Below are 12,500 nucleotides of genomic sequence, written 5' to 3' on the forward strand. Positions count from 1 at the left end.
CTTCATCGCAAAGGGTTAAGAAAAAATATCTTATAAATGTGGGCTTATATCATTATATTATTGGTTGTAAATTTCCTGACACGGCCATCCTGGTGGTGTTCAAAGTTTTTTTGTTTTTTGTTTTGTTTTTTTGTCTTTTGTTTTGTTTATTTGTTTGTTGTTGGTTTTTATTATTATTATTATCATTATTGTTTTGACAATTTACTTCATGTGTCTGTAACAAATTTTGCCATTTATTTTGAACAACCTACTAGGAAATTTTGCATAATTCAGACATTTTAAATTGCGTTGATTTACAGTACCGGAGTATATTAAGGAATAATTGATGTCGATCGGAAGTACGCCATAGATACAAACTATATATTCGACTAGCTTTGTGAAGTATCACAATCACGAGATCGCATGTTCGAGTCCCGCGTGAGTCGGTGATTTACATTCAATTTGCTATTTTTGTTACCAGAGGCCAGTCTATGCGAAAGTTTTTTGGACCACACAAGACATTCGGTCCTGTGTAATCAATGAACACACCGGACCGAACCAAATTTTGTCAGACCGAAAAACCTAATGTAAAAAAGTGAAACACATGAAAATGCAAAACCAAGGGAATCTTATTTATTATACTAGTAATACTATACCAGGAATCCTTCCCGCATAATACTTAGACGGTCCATGCGGTTTAATCACATTCATTTACGTATTTGGATTTGTGTGATATTTTTTACTTATAACAAACATTTAAATGACTCCGCGTCAAAATAATAAAGCTTAAAACCGGATACTGAGACATCGGACATTCCGGTCCGGTGTAAAAAATGACACATCGGACCTGAGGCACTGCACATCGGTCAGGTCCGACGGTCCGATGTCTTTCGCATAGACTGAGAGGCAAAATTCTAACCTTTCAACACTACAAGATTATCACTCTTATATCCTACAACTTTCCATCATGGCGCTGTGGACAGGTGCTATACCTCCTTAATCAAGGAAGCTTTAAACATTGCACACTGAAGAGTTTCAAATCAATGTACTTTTTCTTACAAGTTAATCAAGATGTACATGCACTTTACCAATGTTTTGTGAAACAAAATTTCCTACGTCTTGAAAAGTTAAATGTGAGATAAATTTACAACTGACAATCTCTGACATATATACGGAATAGACGTCTAGGTTGATCATGTTAACAGGAGTATAAAAACAGTGGAAACTTGGGGGGGGGGGGGGGGGTAATCTGCATATTAAGGAAATCCCATTATCGTAAAATGAACATTTCAGATTGTATAGCTAACGTGGGGACAAGTTTATATTGGGTGATAGCGGTACCCTGTACTAGGAACGCTCTCTGAAGGCTGAACTTTAAGAGTAGGTTGTCCAAACACATTTCTGATTTATAGGGCTTTTTAGCTTTGTATTTAGAGTGTGGTCATATCTATATACTGTACACATAAAATTTGAGAACCGCATGACAAAAGTGGGATTTTGGGGTCACTTTTATATTGTCATACTAAAACAGACAGACAGGATCTGACACTCAGTGATAGATTTAATTCTATACCCCGATATGAACAGTTTCGTTACAAAGCATGACTTTAAACTGTTTTCCCTCTCCTTACAGATATTGTTTAGCATACTTATACATACATAATTTAGCATGTGACCTTAATCATGTGACATTAGATCTAGATCAAAAGCTATATCTCCCGTTACAAATTAGTTTAATCTCACACTTGTATGTGTCTGAGCAATAAACAAACTTCCATGTTGTGAGCTTACATTAATTTCCATTCCCTCACCAAAGGACGTGTAAGCTTCACTTACGCAATTTTTACAAGATAAAATACAAAAATAGAAAAACTTAGTTACAAGCATTTCCTTTCTAGTTTTTCTATAGGATAAAGTATTCACAACTGTAGTTCTTTAGATTAAACCTATTTTGATTTAACCAAGTGAATTCCTCTATTATTTCTCAAAATGGACTACATATATTTATTTACCTATTTACAAATCTAATTCTGGGCCCTATCGGGCATACAAGCTTAAGAAAAGGAGAAAAGAAAATTGACAATCTAAAAACCAAATACAGAAAAAAAAAAAGGAAAAAAAGAAGAGTGTACAGCAAATTAAGCTGTCCAGAAATACACTGAAACAGAAATACACTGTACAGTAGACATAAACGCGATTTCAGTCTAAGTGACGGGTGTCTCTCTAATATTTTCAGAAAGACCAAATATCATCTGTAGGTTTTGAATAAAAACTTCATTTTTGAGTTTCGTACATGTATTGTTTGTTATAAAACAGTCAATTGATGCCGGAACTAGTTTTCAAACGTTGTAAGAGATGCAAACGCGCCCTCTGGTGAGGCAATTTGCAATAATCTTTGAAATGTTTGTATATAATTAGGGCCCCGCATGAAATGCGGGAAGCCCTATAGTAATCACATTGTCCGTCCGTCCGTCTGTCCGTCAACACTTTCTTTGTGACACGATAACTCAAAACAGTTTTTATCGTACAGTTTTCAAATTTTGTACAGAAATAATGTACAATAAGAGGAAGAAGCCTATAGATTTTGGGGTCATTTCACTTTGTCTGTCTGTCTGTACGGCATGATCTTTGTCAAATGTTATGAACACTTTCTTTGTGACACAATAACTCAGTTTCCATTGTACAGTTTTCAAATTTTGTACAGAAATACTTTACAATAAGAGGAAGACACCTATAGATTTTGGGGTCATGTCACTTTGTCTGTCTGTTTGTATGTGTGTCATTGTCTTTGTTATTATGAACACTTTCTTTGTGACACGATAAAACAAAACAGTTTTCATTGTACAGTTTTCAAATTTTGTACAGAAATACTTTACAATAAGAGGAAGATACCTATAGATTTTAAAGTCATGTCACTTTGTCTGTTTGAATGTCATCATCTTTCTTATTATGACCGTATTTATTTACCACTGTCTAAGGGAGATAATTCAATTTGAATCATGATATGCATTGTATTGATATATAGATGATTTACAAGAAATAACTCTACAACATTGTGTATGTGTAGATATTTGGGTGTTTTTTTTAATGTGATATAAAAAAAAAAATGCTTGATGTTACATGTATATTTCGACCGGGATCAGAATGCGAAATAAAATTTCTTATATCCGGTTGCAAAGTGAAACTGCTTCATGATTATGTAGTAATTGCACGTTACACATTAGAGAACTGTTCCTTTTAATAAAGAAAGTCACAAAATAGATACAAAATGAGTGTACCTTATTCATTACTGTTACCGAGCTTTCGTCGGCGAAAATCTCGAAATGGCGTGTTTCACTGCGCTTGTTGACGGTAAGGTCCACATATTTTGATATTTGTACATGAATATTTTTGCGCATACATGGTATGTCTCGGCTAGGAATAATGGAAACTTTCTCACTTATATATGTAAAGGCATATTAATCTCTATTTTTAAAAATGTAGAACACTTTTATCAAATGACAATGTGTTTGAAAACGCTTACAGCCCCGATGTCAGAATTTCCTTTTCCAAGACATCAATATGTCAAATTCATAATCCTTTTCGAATAGTATGTATTATATTTTGTACCACTTATCCATTTTGAATCCCCTATTAGAATGGGACTTTGTTGCACTCTGTTGTGTTTGAGTGGATGTCATGAGTGTGTGTCAAACAGAAGTAATTTAAATTGCATAAGTATCTCATAAATATGCTTCATGATGCCTTTTTCACAAATTGTCATTCCAATGTATCTTTATATATTATTAATTCTAACATATATACCAGCTCCAAACATTGCTATATCAAATACAGATGTCACTTTCCTCTAATAACCCTCGACGGGGCCCTTGCTGACCGTGTCAGTTTTCTAGATACATGTATTAGTTTTAACGTCGTCCGTTCGAGAATTTTTCATTCATATTGAGACATTATCAGCTGTAGAGGAAGCACCACGCATTTAGAACTTTGCTCAGCGCTCAGGGCTGTAGCAGTGACGGTTTTTAACGTGCCAACGCCTGGCGCGACATGGGACCTCCGCTTTCTATGTCATATCCGAAAGACCCGTGACTCTCACTTCTAAATACCGAGCGTTTGGTGAAGGAGCGATCACTGCCTATGTTTCTATGCCTTGGGTTTGACGCTAAAATGGCAAGATCAGGACTAGCTGTTACGAAGAAAATTCTTCACTTCGGATAAATATGTCCTATAAAAGACCGATTCTTGTATTAAGTTTTAGCTCACTTTTCATATCACTATTCTCAGTTTCAATTCACAAATGTTATTGGGTGACCAGATTTAACATGGACAGGAATGAGGAGAACAAAATGTACCTCAAAGTAGAAGCACGAGATCAGGGTGTGAGTCAAGGGACTTTATTAGGAACCTGTCACTTGATAGGTGCTCAGTGCCGTGTGGTAATCATTCTGTCCATCAGCACTTTTAAACCTAACAGTTGGAATTGGTAGACTGAGGAAGTTCTGATTTATCATCTTTGTCGTTATCGAGTTATGAGACATAAAAATTTTAATATCAGAAAGTTAACACTATTACTTGGGAAGATTTTCACAATTTAAAGGTAATGCTAGGATTAGGAAGACGGAGACCCCTTCTATTTTCAGATTTATTAATTTTGTCGTTGAAGTTGTGGGACTTAATTTTTCTAATACAATTTCGGGACCCTCCCTCACTTATCAGTTTCTAGTTTCAAATGAAGAGATCGGCGTGCGAGTCGGGGTGGGGGGGGGTGGGGGGGGGGGGGAGGAGGAGGAGGGAGGGAGGGTGTAAGCAAGAGATCAGCGTGCGACTTTATATTTTAGACGGGTGTGTATTCAAAAAGAGGTAATTTCCATGTAATTTATGTATAACCTGATCTTTCTATAAATGTAACAAGAGAAAAATTATAACGACAAAATATAGCTACATTTCATGCAGGCAAAAGTCAACAAATCGCGGAGGAATGGCATCCTCTTTACAGAATGGCATCCTCTTTACGGACCCCCCCCCCCCCCCCCTCGCTCCTCCTTTCTTAAGTAAGTGAAACATCGTTCTTGCACTCGTTCCGCCATCATATATAATGTAAAAAAAAAAATCGTTTATCAATATAAATTGTGTGAGCGTCCATGTTGTGTAGTTATCTAATATTTTCATGAACAAAGCCCTTATTTACCGGAGTGTAATGTGGTATATATCAACACAACACGCGATTTGTCATTGCTGTAATGAGATTAAGTATATTGACAAGACATGGTCTGGTTTCGATACGTAATTCCTAGTGCATGTGTTTAGTCCAATAGTGGACTGTATACAGCGTTTATACGGCCACTAATTCAAGTCAAGTGCAGGTTTATCCACATAAGGATTTTGGCAGAGGAAAACTTGGTATACCCCGGCATTAAGGCATTGCACTGAAAATAAACATGGGGACGAATGATGGTATGATTTGGAGGTTTCGCTTTTTAGATACCTTGTTTAAAAACTAAATTCCAGGTAATCGGGTTTGCCGCAGTGTTGGGTATCAAACTATCAATTCGTCAATTAAATTCCAGCGTCTCCCAGCACCACCCGTTAAGTCCTGGAAGTCGAAGCACAAAACCCGTATTTTATCACAGGCCAGGGTGCGATCTGAATGTTCTAGATAGACCAGATAAATCAATGATCTGATCTTGATACAGGAACACGTATACCTACGTAAAATATTGGCTTTCATGATATTTCTAATACTTGTGTCGATTGAATCTAAGGGAGACGGACAGAGGATACCATTGAAAAATACTTGAATATCTTTCTTTGATATTTGGTCAAGGTTAACGGTCAATTTTTCCTTTTAGTTGGTTTCAAGTTCATGGGTAAATCCATTATTACTTTAGGTTTTCAAGTGGCCCTTTGAACTAGTGATTCACACTTTGGGGTGCCGGGACAGTAAACCAACTCTCGTTTCACTACTGCGGTCCGAGTTCCAGCCTTGTGATCGGCGGTGGTTGTGTGTGTGTGTGTGTGTGTGTGTGTGGGTGGGGGGGGGTCAGACACCTCCCTGGGTTTCCTCCAGGTTCCCCGGTGTCTACCTCAATTTAAGGCGGTATAGCACATCAACAAATATCATACTTCATGAAAACTGGAACATCTGCACTACCATTTTTTCAAATTCAAATTTTTTACCTTATTCAGTGAAATATATGCAGTTTTGTTAATTGGTCACATCACAATGGACGAAAATTAAAACCCCTTCGGGACACAAAGCTTGATCTACAGACCGGAAGTGACGAGTCTTACTCAATATTGGTAACAAATCTGCCAAATATATATGCAAATTTGTAATTGAAGTCAAGTCATTTATGCGTCGTTATGCTTACATCTAAGCCGACAAGAGATATTGCATAACTTGTTTTACACGGTGTAATTAAAAGAAAAGAAAAGAAAACCCAACACCTTAAACTATAACAATTGAGCGTGTACTGTACCCATGATGCATTTGGGTGTTCATTTTCAGGTGTTCAGGGTTGTTGTTTTTTTTAATTAATGATTTAATATTCGTGTATTCAGTAGCTATTCACTTCCACTTTATCGTGAATAATAATAAATTTAATATGTGAAAGTAGACCAGTGAGAGAGAGAAAAAAACCATACACAAACCTATAAACAGTATTTAATGTAAAACTAAACCCGTGAAAGCATTTTAAAGAACGAAATTAAAAAAACAACAACAACACAGTACCCCGTATTTATTTAATTAAGCGACAAGGTCCAGAGTTGATCAAAGTTTAGTCGGCTTAGGTGTCGTCATTTGTATTTATCTCACATCATAAATGTTTAAACAGTACGGAATATTGAATGAAAGTCAGTAGTTTAAGATAATGACCTCAACATTTGCACATTTGTTTTATTTACTCTCAATTTGGACTCACCCCCTTTTTTGTAGTAAACTTATTCACATATATTTTGGGGGAAAGATTGTACCGGTATAAATTATTTCAGGAAGAGGAACAAAAGAAATTCCTCTCTCAAACAAGAGGCCCACAGGCATTATCGGTCACCTGAATATTAGTGAAAAAGTATCACTACTTCCATGGGCTATGAAAATCAGAAATCTAAAAAAAATTCCTGTTCTGAATATCTAAGCTAAATTCTAATGTTCACCAACAGTATAAAACAAGATGTGTTCTTAAAACTTCACTGCCCTCAAAAGTGCATACACTGATGAAAGGCTTTAAATAATAGGTGTATTAACATTAAATCATCAAAATATATGACTAATTTGGACTCATCCTAAAGTCATACCTCTGGGTTATGAAATTCGCCATTTTTTGTACATCCTTTTCTGCTATTTCTAAGTATGCACTTTGATTCTATACAGTATCTGCAAACTTACACATAAATACTATATATACTAAGTTTGGTCCCACCCTGAGGTCAAAACCCTTACTCTGGGGAAAATCAAATTTACAATTTTGGTAAAAGACTACCTGCTCTATCCATTTAGTTTCAATTTAGTATCAAAAGCACTAAAAGAAAATGTTATTTAAGTGTTTTACACATAAACACTATATAACAAGTTTGACCCCGCCTTGGGGTCAGAACCCCTACCCCGGGGATCATGAAATTTACAATTTTGGTAGAGGCCTTCCTGCTCTGCATCACTATACATTTAGTTTTTCTTACATGTGTGTGGTCATTGAGAAGATTTTTGAAAATTTGTCATTTTGGGGCAGTTTTTGCCCTGCCCCATAGGCCCCAGGGGTGCAGGAATCCTGAAATTTACGATTTATGTTCCCTTTGTTCCAAATATGTTTTATACCAAATTTGAAAAGAATTGGAATGATAGTTATCAAGAAGTTGAAAATGTTTATTGTTCACACATTTCAAAACTGACCATTTTGGCCCCACCCTGATACCAAAACCCCTACCCCTGGGATCATCAAATTTACAATTTTGGTAAAGAACTACCTGTTCTCTCTAAATATCTATTTACTTTCAATTTAGTATCAATAGCACTAAAGAAGACGTTATTTAAGTACGTGTTTTACACATAAACACTATATAACAAGTTTGACCCCACCCTGGGGGTCAGAACCCCTACCCCGGGGATCATGAAATTTACAATTTTGGTAGAGGCCTTCCTGCCCTACATCACTATGCATTTAGTTTTTCTTACACGTGTGTGGTTCTGGAGAAGAAGATTTTTGAAAAATGGTCAATTCTGGACAGTTTTTGCCCCGCCCCTAGGGCCCCAGGGGTGCTGGAGTCCTGAAATTTACAATTTATGTCCCCCTTGTCCCAATGATGCTTCATACCAAATTTGAAAAGAATTGGACTAGTAGTTATTAAGAAGAAGTTAAAAATGTTCAATTGTTAACTCACGACGATGACGGACGAAAACCAATTGCAATAGGTCACCTGAGTTTACTCAGGTGACCTAATGATAAACTTGTACCGAAAGAGTTCAACTAGCATGTTGCAAAATATAGCCGACACGTGATGTAGCAGTCCACATCAAAACCAGACAGTGTCTATAATATAGTGGACACGTGATGCAACAGTTCCCTTCTAGTGACAACGATATGACACGTGATTTATGAGTTTCTTTAATATTTTAACCTGTCAAACATTTCGTATTCTTTACCTGCAGCAAATGTAGGACTACACAACACCGAGCAATCCCTTGAGAATTAACACCCTACATCACAAGTGCATCATTTTAAACGCTGTACGACTGTATCATTCTAAATCGATATCTAACTTGGTAGGAGACAAGAATCCGTCTGATGTTTTAAAGACAGACTCTAAATCTCACAGCACCCTGAGCGTCACAAAATTCTACTATGCCGGTTTTACTTCAAATTCGTCTTCACAGCACATTTAAATTTTTGTACAAGAAATAGTCATTCCCCATGTTATTAATAAAATAATTCCATCAGAATTTTATCACTTTTAACGCCTATCAGCAAGTCATTTCATATTATTTTATTGATCATATACATGTACATGCATATTTCAAGTATGTAATGTAATTTAATTTATAGAAATTACCAACAGTATTACAGTGATTAGCAATCCAATTAATTAAATTTAAGTCTTGTTTTCAAAATGCGCTTTCAGAATCATTAATCATCGGATTTAGAGCCCCCCTCCTTCTTTTGTCACAAATTAAATTTACAAGGCATTACATGAAAACTCCAGATTTGGCACCTGAGATGGCTGAGTATTTTGGCTGATACGCGGGTCACCTTTTCGGAAATCCTGGATCCGCCACTGATATATATACACGGTATCCAAAATACAATATATTATGATTTAACATGTTTAATGAAGTAATACAAAAAAAAAAAAAAAAAAATACGAAAAGCTACTTTTTTTCCCTCTCCTTTGGGTAACTGAAACAGAAAGGTACTGTTACTTATTTTGTGTGTGTATACCACATCGATGAGAGATCGTGACGTTTTTTAATTGCTGTATTAGCTCCGGGGACGTAGGACACTATATAAAGTCTATAACTATTAAGATTAGATCAGCTGAATTTCATCAAAGAAAATCACGGCTGACTTGCTACCTCGTTTAAAAATGTTCATGGTCAAAGGTGATAAAGGTACTTATATTGTTCGTTGTTCATAAACGATTTGCATGAAATATCACATAAAATATTACATCAAATATTGTATCCAATATTGAATCTAATATTACATCAAATTTCATCAAATATTGCATCACATCATATCACTAGTGCCGATCTAGAACCTAAATGAAATTTCAATAAGAAAAGGCCGGATTAATTTTGTTTGATGTAAATAGGCTTATTAGATACACGGGTTATGTCAATACGTCAGTGTTTGTCTGTACCGGATATTTATCTGTAAGTAAATAACATCTAATTTACACACAGAAGGGGAAATATAAAAGCTTCAATTTGAAATAATTAAAAATTTGATGTCATTTAACACATTGTGTTGACAGTACTTTCGTTAGTACACTGTACTCTTCAGTGACAATGGCATAGCCCTTTAGCTAGCTAAAACTAGTACACACGTGTTTTTCATTGACGAGAATACTTTCGCCAGTGCACACTTGTGATTTTCAATGAATGGGAATGCAAACAGGGACATTCATTTCTTCATCAAAATTGCAAAATATGTCTATTTTATTTAAATCTATGGATAAAAAAATCCTTATTTGAGCTAAACCAGAAGTAAGTAAATCAGTTTACAAAAGTTTAAAATTCATACCAAAAGCATCCTAAAAATAGTCATCAGCTTCCTTATGTGTGTTTGTAGGACGCGGTAATGTTTTATCATATCACTCACTATCACTAGGACTTCAGATTAATTTCCCTCTTTGTTTGTCAGGATGTTGTAAATTTAAATTTCTCTTTTTATTACGAATTTGTGAATTTCTACTTTCCGGCGTCCTCGTAAATCGAAAGATTTATGGCAGACACATGATTAACAACTAGAACGACCTGTAATAATTCTGTCCGATTTTTGGACAGAAAACTAACGCATTTCTGTATCACTACAAGCAGTTATGTATGTTATAAAGCTGTTCACTGCATCACAATAAGAGAAGAGAGGGATTATTTTTGTTAATACAGTAATTTGACGAAATGTCTATGTATGTAACTTGTCTATATACATTATAACATAGTACATTGTATATACATGTTTTATGGGGAAGTCCACATCCGTGTTAAGACAAGACAACTCAACTTCCCTGGTAATGTGAGGCAAACAAAGGGTGGAATTCTCATTTCTTATATTATACCCATTACCTTCAAATAAGGTTTGCTATCCTCCGGAATTCAGTAAATAAAGACGTAATACATTCTCATTCATATAAAAAGATGCCATTCTCTCTCTCTCTCTCTCTCTCTCTCTCTCTCTCTCTCTCTCTCTCTCTCTCTCTCTCTCTCTCTCTCCACACACACACACAACACACATAAACACCGCGTCAAAGGAGGGCGGGGGATTAGAAAACCCCCAGAATACAATTCAGCATTAATAACAGAGAGGTACATACTTTCTGCCCTTCCCCTCGGGCATGTCCCGCTGCATGGCCCTGGTGACTTCCAGCCTCCCATCATCTGCCCACAGTTGACACCAGAGGACGGGTCCGGCAAGCTTGTCCCGCACCCCTATCACCACCACTTGGTTCCGACTGGGCTCGAAGTAAGCGGAGTACACATACACCTTGTTTCCACTCGCTTGCTGCCAGGAATCTTTCAGGGTACTAAACGGCTGGTTGAGGCCTGGACATTTAGCACCTCGGCCTTTAGTGGCCTCGGTCTTTGGAAGCACTCGATTCGGTGGTAGAGTTTTGTCGACGTTCGTTTTTACCGTGTTGCGAGTTTCCCCCTGCAGGGAATCCCCATTATCGGTCAGTTCGACAGCAGCATACAACGCCCCACCGTTCTCCGTCCGCCATATGAGAAAGGTACACAGCGTATACACGCCCACAACCGTATATATCCAACGGTGTACTCTCCTCATGTCGCGACACACAAATCCCCAGTCATACTCCTGTACTGTGTATATATATCCTGTACACTACATTCTATTGTCTTTCCCGTTATCTGGTCGATAAAACGCCATCGATCCTCAACCAACGACTTCGCCGTTTTCCACCCGAATTACTGCCGTGGAAAACATGTTTTAAGAAAATATTACTCGTCACGCTCCACCGATAGACCTCCACAATACAAGTTAATCTAACGAATCGCGGACATGCACTGACCTGATTCAGAATGAAAATCCGATACTGTTTCCACACGCAGTCGACGCTGTATCAGGAATTTCCAGTCTCTCTCCTGACGCCTTGTCACTTAGGACTTCCTCTTCCGATCCTAAAAAAAAAACCCTGAACGTGGAAATAGACGTATGTAGTGTAATATTGTAGTTCAGTGTTGCGCTCTATACAGTCGTGTTACGGACATTTAAATACCTTAAACAAACAGAATGCATACTTCGACCTGTCCAAGAGTATTGATTTTCCGTGTCATACTTTACATAATATCAAATGTATCCAGTGCAGTCAGGAAATGCAATGTTGCAATGTGTGCTGTTTTAAGGGTGTTGATTTAACAGCAAATAATATAATCTCTCTCTCTCTCTCTCTCTCTCTCTCTCTCTCTCTCTCTCGATAACCTGCTTGAAATTAACTTTAAATTTAATGGATACTTGATATGATACTGTCGCCGGTCCCGGAGATTTCTATTGTGAGTCGGAAATTGCCAGATAGCTAGATTTCCTGTCAAAGTCAACGACTGTATTCAGATTACTGGCCGATTAATGTAGATATGCAGAAAATTAGTGAAACTTGGCGGAACCATTTCCATTCTTTGTTATTCCCCTTCTCATTATCTAGAAATCAATTCACCCCTCCACGGTATTTTACAACACCCACCCCCTCTTAAAAAATTGAACTTTTTGAAAAAGAATTTAGCTTTATAAATATCAAAGTTGACAGGTAACTTGCGCAATGCAGTTCTATCGACAACAAGAGGCCCATGGGCCACA

The 12,500-nt window shown here is 36.9% G+C and overlaps 1 protein-coding gene across 2 annotated transcripts in view; it reads right to left on the reverse strand.

The window, feature by feature from the left end:
- LOC125664171 (uncharacterized) overlaps positions 1-12,500 on the reverse strand; it is an 18,419-nt gene that overhangs the window by 5,085 nt on the left and 834 nt on the right. For both annotated transcript variants that reach the window (XR_007365737.2, XM_048896753.2), the window contains exon 1: positions 11,005-12,500. This exon is cut by the window's right edge and continues 834 nt beyond it. Coding sequence is in view for 1 of the 2 variants with exons in the window: in XM_048896753.2 (XP_048752710.2) it covers positions 11,005-11,474 (470 nt within the window). In the remaining variant the exon portion in view is untranslated. The remainder of the gene's footprint in view (positions 1-11,004) is intronic.

This window comes from Ostrea edulis, chromosome 1 (genome assembly GCF_947568905.1).
Source record: "Ostrea edulis chromosome 1, xbOstEdul1.1, whole genome shotgun sequence".
Classification (NCBI taxonomy): Eukaryota; Metazoa; Mollusca; class Bivalvia; order Ostreida; family Ostreidae; genus Ostrea; species Ostrea edulis.